The sequence below is a fragment of the Trachurus trachurus genome, assembly GCF_905171665.1.
Source record: "Trachurus trachurus genome assembly, chromosome: 3".
Classification (NCBI taxonomy): Eukaryota; Metazoa; Chordata; class Actinopteri; order Carangiformes; family Carangidae; genus Trachurus; species Trachurus trachurus.
In genome coordinates this window covers 16,949,476-16,967,805 of record NC_139893.1, presented here as the reverse complement: position 1 = coordinate 16,967,805, position 18,330 = coordinate 16,949,476, and the positions used below count along the sequence as shown (strand labels likewise).

At 42.3% G+C, this 18,330-nt stretch overlaps 1 protein-coding gene across 1 annotated transcript in view; it reads right to left on the bottom strand.

The window, feature by feature from the left end:
* Window positions 1–18,330, bottom strand: part of LOC311008115 (talin-2-like) — a 69,774-nt gene that overhangs the window by 11,723 nt on the left and 39,721 nt on the right. Inside the window, exons 12-36 of the mRNA XM_084001550.1 lie at window positions 15,716–15,844; window positions 14,726–14,839; window positions 14,311–14,424; window positions 13,712–13,846; window positions 13,021–13,149; window positions 12,831–12,933; window positions 12,109–12,317; window positions 11,050–11,169; window positions 10,738–10,935; window positions 10,509–10,648; window positions 10,267–10,360; window positions 9,922–10,011; window positions 9,697–9,819; window positions 9,465–9,608; window positions 8,527–8,688; window positions 8,195–8,335; window positions 7,912–8,093; window positions 6,812–6,944; window positions 5,776–5,877; window positions 5,241–5,411; window positions 4,972–5,118; window positions 2,904–3,005; window positions 2,305–2,424; window positions 1,974–2,120; window positions 755–921 (exon numbers count right to left, since the gene is read on the bottom strand). Of these exons, the coding sequence (XP_083857676.1) occupies window positions 755–921; window positions 1,974–2,120; window positions 2,305–2,424; window positions 2,904–3,005; window positions 4,972–5,118; window positions 5,241–5,411; window positions 5,776–5,877; window positions 6,812–6,944; window positions 7,912–8,093; window positions 8,195–8,335; window positions 8,527–8,688; window positions 9,465–9,608; window positions 9,697–9,819; window positions 9,922–10,011; window positions 10,267–10,360; window positions 10,509–10,648; window positions 10,738–10,935; window positions 11,050–11,169; window positions 12,109–12,317; window positions 12,831–12,933; window positions 13,021–13,149; window positions 13,712–13,846; window positions 14,311–14,424; window positions 14,726–14,839; window positions 15,716–15,844 (3,416 nt within the window). The remainder of the gene's footprint in view (window positions 1–754; window positions 922–1,973; window positions 2,121–2,304; window positions 2,425–2,903; window positions 3,006–4,971; window positions 5,119–5,240; window positions 5,412–5,775; window positions 5,878–6,811; window positions 6,945–7,911; window positions 8,094–8,194; window positions 8,336–8,526; window positions 8,689–9,464; window positions 9,609–9,696; window positions 9,820–9,921; window positions 10,012–10,266; window positions 10,361–10,508; window positions 10,649–10,737; window positions 10,936–11,049; window positions 11,170–12,108; window positions 12,318–12,830; window positions 12,934–13,020; window positions 13,150–13,711; window positions 13,847–14,310; window positions 14,425–14,725; window positions 14,840–15,715; window positions 15,845–18,330) is intronic.

The window sequence follows — 18,330 nt, the reverse complement described above, 5'->3', positions numbered from 1 at the left end:
AGCAAACAATCAAAAAGAAAAAGAAGCCAGCAACACTCAGTATCCTTCTAATCACTTTAACACCTCACTGGTACAGACAGGCTAATCACACAAACCGGTTTTGACGGTCAGTCTTCGTCACACACTGACGAAGACTGACCGTCGAAACCGGTTTGTGTTATTACGAGTTATGTCGAGTTAAGGACAGGACTTCTTTACATTTGTGCTTTCATGATTCTTCAGTGAGGTACAGCACCATTTCACTAACAATTATCTGTAAGGATGTGCAGTAATGATTCCTGGTCATAGCAGCATGTAATGTGCCAAGTCTTGTCTTGGATCGTTAGATGTGCATCTCTTTGAACTCAGTTCATTCAAAAATAATGAGGCTGATGAAGTTTAACTCAACTCACTTGATTCTGGACACTTTTAAAGTTTAACATTTGTACAACAATGTGGAATATAACCAGAATAATTTCCTCCTCCTAAATCTTTTGCTGAAGTCCTGCTTTAGAGTGAAGTCTTTAGTCTATGAGCAAGGACAGTCAGAGATGGGACACTTCCTCCATCTTTCAAACCCTGAGGGTAATTTGTGGTTTCTACCTCCAGAGATTTCCTTCCTGTTCGCCAGTTAATACGTCAACATGTCAGTTTCGGAAGAAAAATAACCGGAGGGCGGATTTCAGACTCCAGTCGGGTCTTGTACGAGTAGACCTGCCCAGGTCTTGCACAGCTGTTTATTTAAACTGAAACAGAATCATCAAGCAGCTCTCACCTGTGGTCAGCGAAGGACTCATCATTCTCTGCGTTCAGTGTACCAGCAGAGGCAAACATGATGGTGGTGTCCAGATCAGCGATGATGCCAGAGACGGCGCTGGCTGCTGTGATGCAAGCCTGTGTGCCCTTGTTGCCTGCCTGCAGGGCTGAAAGCACCAAGGACACCTGAGGACACGGACGACACGACACCACAAGAACAGACAGGTGAGGTTGAGCCAACACAGAGATGAACAACACTCCTTCATTGGTCAAAACGGAGCGGAAAGAAAATCAACAGACTGATGAGCATGTCCATCTCGCATTGTTTGTGATATGCCTGGGAAAATGATAAACAATGCATTCAATTGAGAAGCCGGGCACACTAGTCGGTCGCGAGAGGATTCAGAAATCTGCTGTGGCAGCAAAATACCACGTCGGTTCAGAGCACAACGCACAACATCACTCACTCAGTGGAATGAGCTCATGTCAAACTGGTTTCCTCTCAATTCGTTTTCCTCGCAGATGCCTGAGAGGCAGCAGGAATTGATAAACAGACTCTTCTTGACTTTCACTTCACAAAAAATGGACTTCACGCTCAGAACAGAACAAGGCTGCCATGTTACACAGAGAACACCTGAGCTCTTCTAATCATACAGATGTTCAGCATAAGAAGAACTCCTGTTGCCTTGAGATAAATTCATTTGTTATGACAGACTTTACAATGTTGCTGGACTGACTGAATGTGATCTGTGCAATACTTGAGCGTGAATTATTAAACCAGACTGTGGAGTAATGTATTTTCCCTTTGAAGTGTAAACATGCCTGTGGCAAACGGCTCTCTTCCAAAATGCTTTAATAAATGGTGCAAAAATTCAATATAAACAAATTCTCGCACTATAACCATCTTATATATTTAATATGATGGCACTGGAGTTACTTGTTGTAAATCACACAGCTAGAAAATCTTTTCTTCCTTATTCCAGGGAACAACACTTGAATCATACGAGTCTGAGCAGGAGATCTTCAAGCCCTGAGTGAACTGGTAATAACGTGAAAACTGTAATCAATAGTCTATCAGTGTTGCTTCAGTAGTGGTGAAGATCAGCAGGAGACAATTAAGATCTTAAGACAGATGTAGAAGAAAACAAAAGATAAAGTGTAGTTAAAAAATAACTGAATGACAAGGTGATAACTTGGCAAAAAAATTGTGAGCCGAAGCTCCAGTGAATGGATGATACCTTCTCTGTGACTGCACGGGCACAATCAATGAGCTCTCGCTTAGTGAAGCCGTCAGAGGGGGTGATCTGCAGAGCCCCGGCCTTCTGGACCAGGAAGATGCAGCCGTGTCCGAGCTCCTGCACTCGAGTTTTGATCTGGAAGCCGATCTGGATAAAAGGCAGCACTCAATAAAATCATGTTTTCAAAGAGCATGTCTCCACTGGATCGTAAAATCACTTCTTTTTTTTTTTTTTTACACATGCGTGCAACTGTATGTAGTGCACTAAAAAATATGGTTGAAAGGATAAATCTGTCAGACTGTATCAGGTGTTAGATGATCTATCTCCTCACCTCCTCTGGCTCAGCTGTGTAAGCAGCCAGTCGACCCTGGACGGCCAACTGGCTGTAGTCCACGGTCACCTGAGAGGCCAGCCCTCCCAGCTCGTCTGGACATGTCACTGATTTGGTCATCTGAGAAACAGAAGCACACCGACTGTCAATCCAAACTAAAAACGTTACACTGAGATTCACTTCAGGGATCGATGTCTGCTTTGTCACATTGTGTAAACACATCCTGGTAGTCACATTGAATACCTTTAACAATAATGTGCTTTGTGACAAAACAAGTAAATGTGTGTACTATTAAATCCACCTATCCTGCTTCTTATCTAAATAACCACACATGTTTGTTGTGTCAAAGGACAGGGGCATTGCCTAATGTGTTTCTAGAAAGTGGTCTTAATAAAGCAGGTGGCTGCCACTAGATATTTTACATGTAGATGGTGAATTGGCACCAAACAGATACATTATGGTTTGTCATACTGTACACAGGTTGGGAGACTCAAACAGATTAGTGAAATATGTCCTGTAAATGAATTATTAATTATCTCACAGTTATATTTCCAAAATGTTTCAAAAGTGTAAACTGTTTTTTTTTGTTGACGATTTACCATTTCCTGAGCAGTGACCGCGATGCCTTTGGAGTACTTCACCATACTGGTCTGGTAATCCACAAATGAGCCCTCGGGTTCAGGCGGTGTACCTTCATCCAACTAAAAAAAAAAAAACACACACACACAAACACACAATTAAAAACAGCATTGCCATTCCATGTCAGGCATCATTGGTTTGTCCTTCACAAAAAGGTATAAACATCCTCAAACATGAAGACAATCAACCATTCACTCCTTCAGCAGCGACATGTTTAATCTAATCTACCCCTCAATTATAGTTTATCTGCCAGGTGTGCAGGCATAAGCTGAACCAACATTAATGCAATTTTATATTCCAATAAACACTCAGCATGAATGCTAAACACTCATTATAAATTATCTACCAGATCCAGTCTATAATTACAGCTTACAACTAGCATCAACTCAAAAAAAAACCCGTCTGATCACCAGCTTGCAGTGAATGCATTAGTTTTGTTTTTTTTTCCTGAGCATTTCTACTAAATTAGACTGTGCTCAGCGACACATCTGAGCTGAGGAGAAGAGAGGGATGACGACATGTTGGAAAAACATGTTGGTACTGAAAAGAGTCTGCGATATCGCAAGTACACGATTCTTGCTTCGCCTGCTGAGCGAAGCGACACCTTGGAATCTGACGAAGTGACTAACAGTTCAGCAAAAAGGGCTTTTTACAGTAAATCCCCTCTGTCCAAACCACAGTGACCATTATGTTGATGGACCGAGGAGGATTATCTCTTTTTAAATCAGCTGCTAATGTGCACACCGAGTGACACGCAGGACAAACACACACCTACGTCCACATCACGCTGTCCCACAGTGAGCCGCTTTCATGACACATTCTACACAGTGTTGGTGCACAGATGCTGCTCCCTCCGCTGACCCACACCTGAGGCACTTTCTCACCCTTGCAGGAAGGCGACAAGGGATGTAATTAGTTAAGGCTGCTCTGTGTCTGTACCTGAGATAAAAGGCTTATTCCTGCTCCACACCGTCTGTGTTTGCCAATAGTCTGACTGTTAATTGGAAAGACACTCGCTGAGAGTAGCTGTGTTGATGGTCATTTTTCTCCTGCTTCAATACCCTGTGATTTTCTTATGAATATATTAATCGGTGACTTTTTATGGTGCCTGGGAGACAGCGTGGTTGTAATCGAGATGTTACACACTGCAACAGGATCATGACGGAAACAGAAGAAAAATGGGAACTTTTGATTAGAAAATTACTGTACAAACACCCTTGAAAAAAAAAACCTGTAACATCCCGGACAAAGATGAAAAACATTTGTCTCCCTGCCAGTTTTCAACTTTCAACCAATTCATCCTGCTTGTTTTATTTGCAGCGTTTTGGCTTTTACCGCTGTGGCCCCTCTCAAAGCAGAATCTGTTCTGTTGAACACGTTCGCCAAATTTCTGGAACCAAGTTCACACTGTCCTTTAGCAGAGTTGTTGAGAGCAATATGAGGACAATGTGGGGGCAATTATTATTTTGCAGCCATCTGATTACCAAAATAAAATACATACATGACTAATCACAGGAGAGCTGTCAATCAATATATCAATAAACCACCAACTGCTGCATCATACAGTAGTGACTCCAGTGAAACTAAACACCGACTTGGACGGGATCTGGCTCTGAATAAACATCATCTCTACAGTATAATGCCCATCTCTACAGTTGGGCATGTGGTCAGGATGCCTCACAAATACTTTTGTCTGGAAATTTTCAGGGGTGCTGATCTGGGAGGACACACTCAGAATACAATAAAGGGATTATTTTTATGCTGGGAACACTCTCAGAAAAATATAGATAACAGTGTCAGGACCACCGTGCTTGGCTACTGCTGATGGAGAAAAGTAGTCGGTGGCGTTTGCCTGCAGCGGCAGTAAAATCTTAGTCTAGAACCAGAGAGGGAATGTTTATTCAACCCACGACTGCCAAAGCTCAAGGGCAAATCGAATTTGTGCAGACACTATAAAAACTATACTGTGTATTCTGATCACCATTGTTTACCCTGCACCCGAGCATCATGAGACACCCTGTGAGTCACCTTGGCCATGGCATCTGCAATGGACTCCACCATTCCTCCCACCATTCCCACTTCACTGGCAGCCTCGTTCAGCGTCATCATGATATCATCAACGGCCTCTTTCATGAGTTGGGCGGCCTCTGCTATGGCATCGTGGGTGTGGGATGCCTGTGAAGCACAGCACACACACGTCATATATTTACAGATGTATGTTGTCAACAAATGTGTTCCCGTTATCTCTAACAAATGTGGTTGGATCTGGGATTAAATGGAGCACAAACTGGTCATACCTTTCGGTTTCCGCCACCCTCCTTGGCGGCATAGAGCATCTGCAGGGCGGACTCGGCCAGGGTCTTAGTTTGGTCCAGGAAAGTCATTTGCAGCTGGTGGTCGTGCAGCTTGGATGCCACACCCACAGAGGCTATAATCAGCGGTTCAAAGTAACCAGCCAGTTGTGTCACCTGAGGCAAACAGTGAAAGTTTTTAATAACCAAATGTTACATTATTCACAACCGGAAACTTTATATACAGAGAGAGGATCCTTTGGCTACAGGTAGCTCTAAGTGAGTTCAATGGTATCAAAAAGCCAACATTTTTACCATCTGAACAATGTATGATTTAGGAAAGCATCATCATTAGATATTTCATCATTAGATAAATGAAGTAATACTAATGGTAATATTAGTTTGGTTAATATCATCCACTTCTTATGTAAGTAAATATGAAATCCTGTCATCATCGCTGGGTATTGCTGCTAGAAGTATCACTGTGTTGCTCCACAGTTACAGCATTAAAGTGAAGTAATTAACTCGCTGCCCTATATACCTTGTGTCCTAGTTGGGAAGCTTCGCCCCTGGCAGCGGTGGAAATGGGGTCAATTAGGTGGCCAATTTCCTGCACAGTGGACGTCAGCTGCTCTTGTAGCGCCTAAGAGAAGAAATAAAAAAGAAATGAGTTTTTTGTGTTGCTTTTTATGGGAGACAGAGGTGTATTCAAGTAAATTAGATGAAAAACCCAATGAGAAATCTGTTCAGGAGCTATTCCGAGTTCTTCTATGTGAGCTTAAATCCTTTTAATGCAAAGTGTTGCACTAGGACTAGGACTCGTTCTGCATTTGTAAAATCTGACGAATGGTCATGAGATTTTAGATCAGATCATGTTGAAATGATGAAATACGCTGAATGAAATGTGTTTTTTTTAATGACTTCAAATCCCTTGGTTGTTTGTGACCTACAATGGACAGAGACCTAATTAAAACCACCAATAATAGATCTGTAATTTCAAAGGGAGCCACAAGACTAAGTCAAAGCCTGGAGTATGTCTGTCTAGTTGAAACTGAAAAGCAGACAGTGACAGTGTCGTGTCATATTTACATTCTGTCTTGTGTCAGCTGGTTTCAGCCCTTTTTCTTTTTGCTTCTCCTCCTCTCTGTGCTCACATATAGAGAATTTTAATACAGACGAATTCCCAATGAAGCGCGTTGCATATCCTATTTCTGTTTCTAAAGCCAGACGATAGAACAAGTTTAAAATATTGTTAGTAAGAGAACGGAGGAAGAGAGTGGGCTGAAACTGGCAGAATAATCAAATATAGGTTTAATATCTTGTCCAGAACGTCTCTACATCTAACTGTCAACACCCCCCTATAGAAATTGTTTGCACCAATTCATTTTGAAAGAGTCAAAACACCAACAGGGAATGTCCAACTCCATCACATGACATTCAGCTGACCTACTGTAGAGATAATGATCAACTTAAAAATTTGAGATTGGGATAAACAACCAGACAAGGACATGAGGACAGAGAGTAATGCAAACAGAGAAAGTTACACATGTTGAGTAAATTTTCTAATGATTTCTTACTTCCAGTGAGATGTCATCCCTGCTGGGTAAGTTTTGGCTGACTGCTGCCAGAGAGGCCTGCTCAATGTCCCGGATACATTTGTTGATGTTATCAATTGAGAAGTCGCATTCCCGCTGGCCCGGAGCCTTGTCCCTGAGAATAAAACAGGGAGCAGGCAAACAGGAGAAACAGAAAGCAGGAAAATGGTCGGAAACAAGAATGAGAGTAAAAGGTGGAAGGATGATGTACGGGCGGGGGAGGAAAGACACAGGCCATGAAAAAATAACATCACACACAGGAAGAGAGAAAAGAAGGGGGGATGTTAACTTAACACTAAAACACACACAGGTTTCCAGGGCGTCTCTATAACATCTCTACTATAACTCTTTGCTGTTTAGGTCTCATCTCCTTAAATGAGGCCTGTGGGGTCTGGTCCCTTCACTTCAGAGGGGACGTCAAGTTGTGCAGCCAAATTAGTTTTGAAGCCTCTGAGTGCTCTGAGGCAGTGGCCTCATGGGTAGAATAAGTTTAGTTAAACATCGATATCCCTGCATGACGGAACACTGGCATTAAAAAATAAAAAATAAAAAACTTCACCTTTGTGTTTAATGAGACTAACAGAGTATGAGGTCTTCCTGCAGGGCAGCGTCCATTCCTATTTATGTTCAATGGCACCGCAGTGTATCAGCCAATACCATTAAAAGGCCCGGGCCAAACTCCCAGCATTCAATTTAGCAGTCTTAAAAGGGAGACTGTGATAAGGGCATGAGCGTTGAAAGAGATGCAAAGCCTGCTGCGAGTGAATGCTAATGTGCAGATGTTCTGAGCCATGCAGGAACCTTAACATTCAGCTCATTTGACACAGGGAATTAGTTCCTCGTGGGCATCAGTTTTGTTCTGATTAAGGTCAGGTACAAAAGGTGTGAAAGAAGAGATTAAAAATGAAAGCTGGGGAGTTTTAAGACCGAGCACTTGTCACACACCACGGTACAGAACTTTGAAATCACTTTTTTAAGGACTTTGAATTTGTCTAATGATGTGACCGTAGCTGTAAATACAAAATGGAAAAATGACGTAAAAGACTTTCCTCTTCTCGTGTGTGTATTTTTTGTTCACTAACCTGATGGCCGTGATGAGACTCTTGATGGAGTCGGAGACGGTGCGTGAGTGACCGGCCAGCACCGACCATGTGGGCGGGTCTTTGGGGTTGATAACCAGGGAGCGTGCAGTCCTGAGCAGGTGTGTGGAGCTGTCAAGCATGGAGCATGCTGACTGGAGGATCGGCTCCTGGGCCACAGCACCCTATGGAGAGACAGAGACAGTTGTGGACATCTTGCACATGCACGTTTGGTTTTGACATAATAACAATAATAGTAATAGCTGTCTATAAATACTGGGCGTACCTCGCGGCTGATTTGAGCAGGGACACTGGCAAACTCTGGGTTGGAAGCAAATATTGTAAGGTTTTCCACAGCCTCGATCAGCGGAGTCGTGGCCACTCGACACCTGTTCCTGTTCTCATCTGAGAAATCTCCATCCAAGGCCTGCAGGGGGAAGGGGAACACCCGAGTGTCAAGACATACATTCCTTGGCAGAAGTTTGACAGAAATCTACGAAACAATTTTGAGCTGAAATGAGTCGCAAATGCCCCAGAATCCAACACTATCAAAGTCTTAACTGTGTCTAATAAGGGGACAGAGCCATTGTTGTCACGAGACCAACAGAGGAAACCTACCTTGATAGTTTTTACCAAGTTGGCCGTGCTGTTCGCCACCTCTTTGGCAGACTGGACAAAGTGTCTCTTGGCAACTGGGTTGGTCGTCTTGGAGGAAGCCAGGCGGCAGGCGTTGCACAGAGCTGAGGTGTGCTTAGCAACAATGGTGGCTGCAGAGAGCACCTGCCGCATGATAAACACCAAAATGTTCAATCAGAAATTGAGATTTAATCTGAATAGTCCTTTTGCAGATGACGACGCAGTCATCAAGTGCTCAGTACTTGTGTCATGCCGCACATATAAACACACTGAGGCTGAGAGTCTAGTGTTTTGACTACTGACATTTATACTGTATATACTAAAAGCTATTATCCATTCCAAAAACAAGCACCTTCCCTGAAACCTCTGCTATAGACTGGCGAGCTGAGAACTGATTTATGTGAGATCGCATGCAGGGGGCTTATAATTATCGTCAGTTTCAACGAATACTGTTGAGAAAAATAAGGTGATAATGAGGTAAATATTAGACTTTCACACCCGGAGTGAAGGCGTCTAGCTACAAAAACAGTTGGACATGTTTGTATCAGACGTTTGCACAGAACATTGTACTATTTCGAGAGGTACAAAAGGAAGACTGTCAGTTTCAAAATATTAATTTCTGCAGAAGATTCAGCGACTGCTCTGAATTGGTTCTGCATTTTCAACAATGATAGTGTTACACAAAAGGAACTGGCTTCATTTAAATGTGTAAAATGATGATTATGATGATTGAAATATAAGTCAAGGATATTATTTTATTCATGGTTAATATAAGATAATCTGTGATCATAAAACAAATAATAAACCACATAAAACCACACATCTGCAGAGAAGCTAAGGAATGTACAACCGGTGTTGAAAAACCCCTAACCCGACAATAATGTTGATTTATTGACAGAGAATGTCATAGGTGCGTTTACCTGGGAGGGACTGCTGTCTGGGTCCACGAGGTTCTGACAGGCCATCTGGATCGCCTGATTGGCTTTGGCAAACTGGATGGGGTCGACCAACCCCTGGTGCCCTGCCTGACTGTTGGGATCAGACACGCCCACCAGATAGGCAGCCTGGGCAGAAATAACACTTGTCACCAATGCACACCAGCATCACTCCTACCTAAATGGAACCACTCAATAGGACATATCTCCAATGTACCTGTCCCGCAGCTTCAGTGAGGCCACACAGGGCCTTCGAGGCTGATCCCACACAGTCTCCAAACGCAGGCACATCTCCGGTCTTGCAGTTTTGTGAAATACCTGCCATGGACTCTCCGAGGACCTGGACAGAGCACCAGCAGAGGGAGAATTTCTTTAGATGCAAAGCTCTGCGTGCCGAGTGTCCAGTGTTTTAATCACTTGGCCGTTTGATGTGAAGCCCTACCTTGGAGTTCTCCATCACACTTTCAATACAATCAAAGTAGGAGAGGTCACTGATGGGCTCATTGGGGTTGTCCAGCATTCCTCTGACAGCCTGAGAGACAAGTGTGCATACGGTGTTTGAGTTTATTTGAGAGGATTCCTCAGGTTATTTACTGTTACTCTCAGTGGATAGCACCAGAGAGAATCGTCGCAACAATTATTATTCCTTGTTTGGACATGATACAGATGGTCTGTGGTCAATAAACCCCAATTAAAATGTGATCAGGATTAAATGGGGGTATTAAACCAATCATTTGTTGACATGATTCCTGGATCTTCCACTACAAAGTGATACAGTTTTATTTACCTCCAACTCTCTAAGAGCATTGTCACATTCCTTTTGTCCGGGGGCCTGCTGTGTACACAGCGTGATCAGCTGGTTAATGCTGTCAGTCACAGCTCTGGAACAAATAGAATAAAAAGAAGATACATATGACTCCAAAGTCCCTGAAGATGAGTGCAGGTGTTTGTGAGAAACTCTGTATAAAATGTGGATAAATGCATCAAGAAATGCGCTGGTTAGGACTGTGTATTGGCAGGGTGTGGTACCTTGCAGCAGCAGATAGCAGGTTCTTGGCGTTTGCCGCTGCAGGGTCCACAGAGAGACTCTTGGCAGCGAGCAGCAGCTTGCTAGAAGCCATGGAGATGTTCTTCAGGTTCCCAATGACCTGCACCTGGTCATCTTTTTTCTGGAATGACGCTCAATCATTACATCAGGTCATAATGGAAGAATCATTGCGGTGTAAAAAAAAAAAAAGATATATACAACAAGACAAACCTGAGTGTGCCCAGCCATTTCGATGCCAGCATCCAGGAACTCATCGAAGTCTTGACCGAACTTCCCAGAAGCCACTGCCAGCTGGCTGCTGGAGCCTCTGGAGGCGTGGACCACATCGCCTGCTGACTGGTTCAGGTCTGCTGCAGTTTGGTTCAGCTCACTCTGGGCCTCCTGGAACGACTTGGAGGATGGAGGGATCTGAACGGAGGACACAAAGAAGACATTCGGGATGAAAGGTGACAGGATGTTCATATGTCGACTGATATCAAGTGTTGTTTTGGTCCTGTATGAACACCCGACATCCATACTCACAGTCTCAATGAGCAGCTTCTTGCTGGCCTCCCCAATGCTTTTCAAAGCCATGTCCACATCCTTCTGGCCAGGTAGACAGTTGACGCAGTTATTCAGGGAATGAGACACAGCCTTGGCCACCTGTAACACAGTAGGCTCTGGTTTAGAGGAAGCTGGTTGCATGCGAGAAGTCTACTTTATAAAATACGCTTGTGCCCAACAGCTGATGTCACTATTTTTTTCCCTTTCTTTTACAAACATCAACCAATATATTATCTTTTTGTTCTGTTTGGTTGTGCAGAAGCCTATGACAATATGGAAATAACCTTATTGAAGCAGTTCACCGAGATGCAATCAAGAACCAGTAAACTCTTAATTCAATTTTGTGTCCCAAACCAAATTTAAATGATTTCATAGTATTATGTTAGGGTATTTTTTTCAGGAGGGAAAAGCAGCTTAATTCGTGTTTTTGTGATTCCCTTATTAATTTTTCTACATTGCTACCAAGATAATTAAATCATTTGGGGGAGAAAAATGAGGACAAGACATAAATAAGTAAGGTAGCTGGCCTCTGAACATGCCACCTGGTTTATTACAGGAGTCCCTTGCTATGTTTGACAGGTGTTCACTTTCATGTCGAACTCAGCAGATGTAGAAATTCATCCAGATCAGACTTTATCCATGTGGAAATATTCTGCAAAACATCACAAGTACAGAAAGAAGTGCTGCAGTGTCTAAGAGTCGGCTGTCTCTATCTCCATCACAGTCACTTCCTTTTATGTAAAACAGAGGATTCACACTTGAATTAAAAGTGACTCAGCACTTGCAAACAAAAGTCTCAGACTCACAAGTATATTTTGATTTTGACAACCTTCAAAAAAACTCTGCAGAGTTGTCTCCGTGGTGACAATTGTGGTGTTAGCTTGTTGGCACAGGTGCTAAAAGTCTGACAGAAGGATGAAGTTTAGACTGAGCTTTCCAGCCTGCAGCGTCGAGAGTCACCCGCGAGTGTTAAAAAGAACAGACGAGCAAAAACACAAAAATGACTCCATACCCCAGAGGAATTCTGAACCATCTCACCTGTGCCAGCCTCTGTTGGCTCTCAGCGTCTCCGGGGGAAATCAGTGCCTGCTTGGCCTCATGAATGAGAAGCGCTGAGCCCTCCATAACATCGCGGGCCGAGTCCAACATGGCAGCTGCAGCCCTGGGGTCTGTGGTGGAAGCAGCGACGCCACGGGCCGCCTGGGCCAGAGTTTTCAGGGCCTGAGCCGTTTCCCTGGCTGCTATTCCTGCGCACAGCAACAAAGGTATAGGGGGAAAAAAACAGCAGAATGAAACCATATTATGTCGCAGTTAACAAGATTACTGAAGGAAAGTTAAACATGTTGCAGTCAGTAGGGGTGTTTTCCTCAGAGCGATGTGCTGTATTCTAACCGAGGTCATGAAAACTGAGTCAAAACAAGAGTCACTGGCCTTATTTTGCTCTAATGCATCTTACATAGCAGTCAATTTAAGTTAAAATATTAACTGACTTCTGATGCCACATATTGGATAATTGGATTGGATTATTCAATCACATCAAATAATTCAGTCATGTGAAAAAAGAAAGAGGCTTTGTGCACAGTGTGTACTGCAAAGCAAAAAAAAGATGCTGCTGACTGCACAAGATGAATTATAAAAAGGAGAGACTGCACTGATTAATAATTGCAAGTCTTACCTAAGTTTCAGACAAACAGATAGAAGGGACAACACCTGGATACCATGGGAGAACAATTTTTTACTAATGTCAGTACAGCACCAACCTGTGTAGTGTTCATTTCCTTGTGCAGCACAGGTTAGCAGCTGAGCCATGGAGGATCCCACTGATTTGGAGGTGCTGCCCAGATCCTGAGCACACTTCTCCAACTGAAGCAGAGGGAAAAGGGGGCAAATACACCACATGAAATCTATACAAGTCTATATAAAAATCAACGCGTCTAAACTGTCTCTTACCGATTCTCCAGGTAGTGGTTTCAGTTGGGTATTAACAGCAGCCTGCTTGGCGTCCTGCAGCTCACTTCTCAGGGTCTGGATTGCAGTGAGTGCAGAGTCGATCTCCATGGGACCGCAAGCTTCATGAGCCTGGAAAACAAAGTAAGTGTTACTGCAGCTCAAATTTCAAATACTAACACATTTTCTAACCTATGTTTTGCAACCTATGTTTTGCACCTGGAAGCTGCGATCCCCAACATAAAACATAAAAATAGTGCTGTCAGGAAAAACATACATTTGCTGTAAATCCTGTAGTTGAAGAAAATGCATCAAATTATTGTCACAAGTGAGTTGATGTGACTTAATTCAGATGCCTAGTGTGCAATTTAAAACCTTCTAACACAGCAGTTTACACTTCACTGCATTTAATGTGGACGCCAAAGTGAAACAAGAACTCTACTCAACAGCACCCTGTCACACTTTGTAATAAACAGTTGGCTATATTTTTGCCCATACTGTGATTTCATCATCATGCTCATTATACATGATCTCAAGACGCACTGTGCCTTCCTGGAATTATTTAAGCATGTTGGGTTTGTTTGTATGTAGTTTGCATATTTGAATGCAGTGATTTTGTGCATACTTGATATGCATATTGCATATTGTGTGTGTGAGTGTAGGTGTGTGTGTGTGAGCTCCCTTTTGTGTCTACCTTCTGTGCAGACGTCCTCAGCTCAGCCAGGCAGGTAGCCAGGTTCTTGGCACATTGACCTAGTTGCATGGCTGCAGCCTGATCCGTCACCGTGGGAACAGATGACTTAGCGGAGGTCACCATCTTACTACCAGGCTGCAGGGACCACAAAGAAATAAGGAAATTTGTTTCAAATATATATATATATATATATATATATATTTTTTTTTTTACAAAAGAATAAAAATGTTTATTTCACCTTAAAGCATTGAGGAAATGTTACTATGGGCAACAAAAAGGAACAAAGGTCAAATTATGTGGTAGATATTTCACCACTATTGTATTTGAGGAACACTAAAAGGACCACTGAGGCATTAAACACAAAATACCACCCCACCAGTGGTTCTTTAACAGCCTGCTTCCACTGAAAAGAGGTTACAGGCCTATTTTTAATGGCTCCCCACATGACAGAAATACTATTTATACTTTGTTCAGCCTAGTTTCCAATGTAGAATTGACGTTACTCGGTTTGACTATGGGCACATAAAGTTTTTACAACCCTTTCTGCAGCTAAAGTCAAGAAATTGTGGAGCCACAGTAAGAGCAGGTTGGTGCTGCACCTGTAGGAAGTTCTGACTGGCGATGATGAGGGCGAGTTGTGCACTGAGGTCCTCTGGTTTGGCCTGACTGCCGCGGACTCCCTGGACAAGCTGTGGGATGTGCTCAGCCACTGCCTACACACACACAAAACACAGTGTATAGAGAGAGATTAACTAGAGGCCTCAGAATAACATTTCTTTATACTGTTTTATAAATCATCAGTCATCTCACTGGGGGTGCACAAGTGACATTGAAAAACAAATGAAAAAGTGCTCAGTGAGGGTGTGAAAGAAAAGAGTGGGAGATAAACATCTTCAATGATTCATTAAAAGGAAGAAAATAAAAATAAATAATAAAAAATAGAACAAACAAGACCAAAAAAAAGGACATCAAACAATAAATAGCAGCCTGCTGTCAGTCAGCATTGATCCTCACCTTACAGCTCTGCACCAGCTGCTGGTGAGCAGCAGTGTTCTTGTTGGAAGCAGCAGCATTTTGAGCAGCAGCGATGGTCTGTGTGGCTGCAGCCGCGGCTTGCTTAGCTGCATTCTAAGGAAAAGACAGAAAAAACACAAACAACAAAGTGTAAAATGTGATTAAACAGTGTCTTTCTTTCAGCAGAAACATTTTGAAGGTCACAGCTCTGCTTTTGAGACTGAACATTAAAATACTCTATTGTTGAGGTGTTTGAGGTGAGTGGGTTTGAAATGTACAGTTTTTTTCCCCTTTTCTTTCTTTAACGATTACAAAACAAATGAAGACAAGTACACACATGTACAGTACACACACCACATCAGCCTAATGATACTCAAAGTTATAAACATAAAGTAGACAGAAGAAGGGAAAAAATAACAATCCCTCACAGTCTTGTTATTTTTCTTCACAGATTTGTTTTTCGTTGAAAAAATCGAACTAAACGACAGTCAATTGGCGACACATTTCTGTAGGCCATTTAAATACATTATTTAACAAGTACTGTATATTTTATTGCTCGAGTGTAAGAACAGCAAAAACCTCTCCAATTTATACAAACATAATGTATTACTACAGTATATTTACTTTAAAAAAAAACCTTGCTATTACTAGGAGTAGAACTAATACAAGATGTGCCTCCATAAACCCTGTCAATGAGCTGAATACTGTAATTTGAAGTGGCAGTGAGTCAGGAGTGAAATAATCCTGTAGCCCTGATGTTTCATGGTGACAGACATGCTGCTAAAATCAACATCTATTCCTGGCTGATCTTGCCCAGTGTTGTCTCCATTTGTACACTATAGATGATGTAGATATGGGTGATATAAGGTCCCAAACATGGTGCTGGAAACAGTGACACTTAAAATTAGTTTTGATGTTAATATTTTTGTCTCTAATTGTAGAAGCAGTTACACAAAATTGTGTAAACGTGTGTTTGCCAGCATCACTGACCTCCAGTCTGTTGATCAGTTTCTTCTTAATGGCGTTCTGAGCAGCAGCGTTGGTGGCCACACGCAGACCTTCTGCTGCCTCCCGCAGTCTCTGCTGCTGGTCCTCGTTCTCGGGGTACGCTGCAGCCCCCTGGGAACACAAACACACACACACACACACCACACACAAAAATCAGTCTATGCTATATGTAGCAGGTGAGAGTTTGGTGGGCAAACAGATGGTACACATTCCCTGTCTTTCTATAGTCTTTGCACTTTTTTCTTAAAAAAGCTTTTTTCCCTCAGTGGCTCAGGATATTGGAAAAGACACTAACAGACACGCACATCTACGTAGCTGTCACCAGCACATACGAGTAATCTCCAACTATTCAGTCAGTGTTTACAGATCTTTGTATATGACGCAGACTTAATCACTGCACTCAGACTCAGCTGCGGCTCCTCTTCACTCAAACAATCACTGCTTAATGTCAAGAGATGTTGTTTATCCATATTAGTGAGCAGTTCTGTTTTCATCTCCCTGTTTATGTATCCAGCATCGTGAGTTAACCGGGTTCTGTGGAGACTAATTTCACTTAGCGCCTGCATGTCTCCTGCTTCTGGAGAGACAGCTAAGCCCACTGCCATTAGGTTAATTAACTGGGAACTCAGCTGCTTCACCTGCAGCGACACAAAGATGTGGGCGGGTGGTGCTACTAAAAATTCATGTCATTAAGGTAATGTTTAACCCCACAGCTGCTGCAGGCGCAAGTCATACAAACAAGAGATATCACTATCAACAAGGCACACACAAGTGTACAAATAGAAAATAAAGTCACTTTGAAAATGTCTTACGAGCCGCGACCTTTCAAGACTTTGGCTAACTTTTGATGAAGTGTAGCATTTATCACCTATCGTGAAATATTGTCAGTGACCACCAGTTTCAAGTCGGTGAAGTTTTCAGCCATCACCTGTCTCCTGGCAACCGCTGACACCATTTAAAAAGAACAGACATTTGCATAATTATTAAAAACGAGCCCACTTCCAGGGGGTGAAACAAGATATCACAGGCAAGAATTCATTAGAGGGACTAGTTCTCAAAAAGCACCGCCTGTTTTACAGCGATACAACACATCACACCCTTTTCCCTCCGAGAGCTACCTCCGAAAGCTTCTTGTGTCTTATATCACTGACTTTTAATCACCTATTTAATCACAACTCACATTGATCTCCAAACCAAAACTGCTGAAAAAGCATATTTGTTTTGGAAACTAGTCAGTTATAAAGTCATTTTTACCAAATCTCATCCATGTTCATTTGTGTGTCAAATATTGGAATCATAATTAAATCAAACAGGACCACATACGACACAAACTTTCCAAGAATAGAGTTATGTCTGTTGTCCACTGCAAATAAATGTTCAGGTTTGGGTGTTGGAGATCCCTGTAATAGTACATGTACAGTAAAAAAAAAAAGTGGCCCTAGCCCTAATATAAGTAAATCATTACCTGATCATGGACTTTAAAGAAATGAGCCAAATTCTGTGAAGCATACTGTCCAAAAGACTAATAAACCACACAAGCTCAATTAATCAGTTACCAAGGCAACGGTTGGCCGAGGTCTCAGCCTCCATTGACACAGATGAACATACAGCTGTGACGGTGATAAGTCTGGCATCTAACTCGACTAACCAGCTGGAGGGCGTCATTTAATTTTCATGGTGGAAGTGGAGAGTTATTAGTACCAGCGTGTGATTCTGCAGACAGATAATAAGAGTGATGAAGAGCGAGAGCAGATAAATAGTTTGGATAGAGGAAGACGGGATGATGAGTGGAAAACGTTAAGCCTGCCCTTCAGCAGTCCAAGAAGAAAGAGTTGGACGTCCTCTTAATCATGTTACGCTGAAGACATGGACGGTAAATCCAAACACTGTGTGGATCACAATCTCTCAAAGTTCAACACTACAATATGGTTTTGTATTTTTATTTTACCATTCACTCTGTGCTCAGATGTTTTCATAGCGCAGTTCTTATTACTGCACTTTCAAACACATCACTGTGACACTGGAAAATTAGAATAAACCTTGGATTAATCAGTGTACTAAGCAGGATCGTGGAGTTCATTTAACCTAAATGGATCTCTACAACGTTTACTCTGGCCGCTCAATGTGGTGTCGAAGCAGAATTTCCTTCACTTAACCAGCTTGATAAACATTTATGCCACTATTTGTAAAATTACAACTTTGTTTGTGCGTATTTCAATCAGAGAGAAGTTGTGGCTAAGAGAGCTGCATGTTCCAGGGTTTGTAAAGGCTTGTTCCAATCCTTAAAGTAACTATGTGATAATCAGACAAACAAAACTAACCAAGTTTTGATTTCCACATTAGCAAGAAAGTGAACAGATGCTGACTTCACTTTCCACAACAGTGTGGAAAACACACTTCAAAACCACAGAAATATTGTTTTCAGACTGAAGAAGAAGCAGGAGAAGAATGCCCTTAAGAAACCACTGTGATCAAAACCAAAGAAAGAACAAAAGATTTTTTGAGGTGAAGTACAATACAATATATAAATTATGCAAATTGTAATTTTGCAGGACCCCCTCGGTTTGTATCAAGTGCTTTCTGTTGACAAAAGTCAA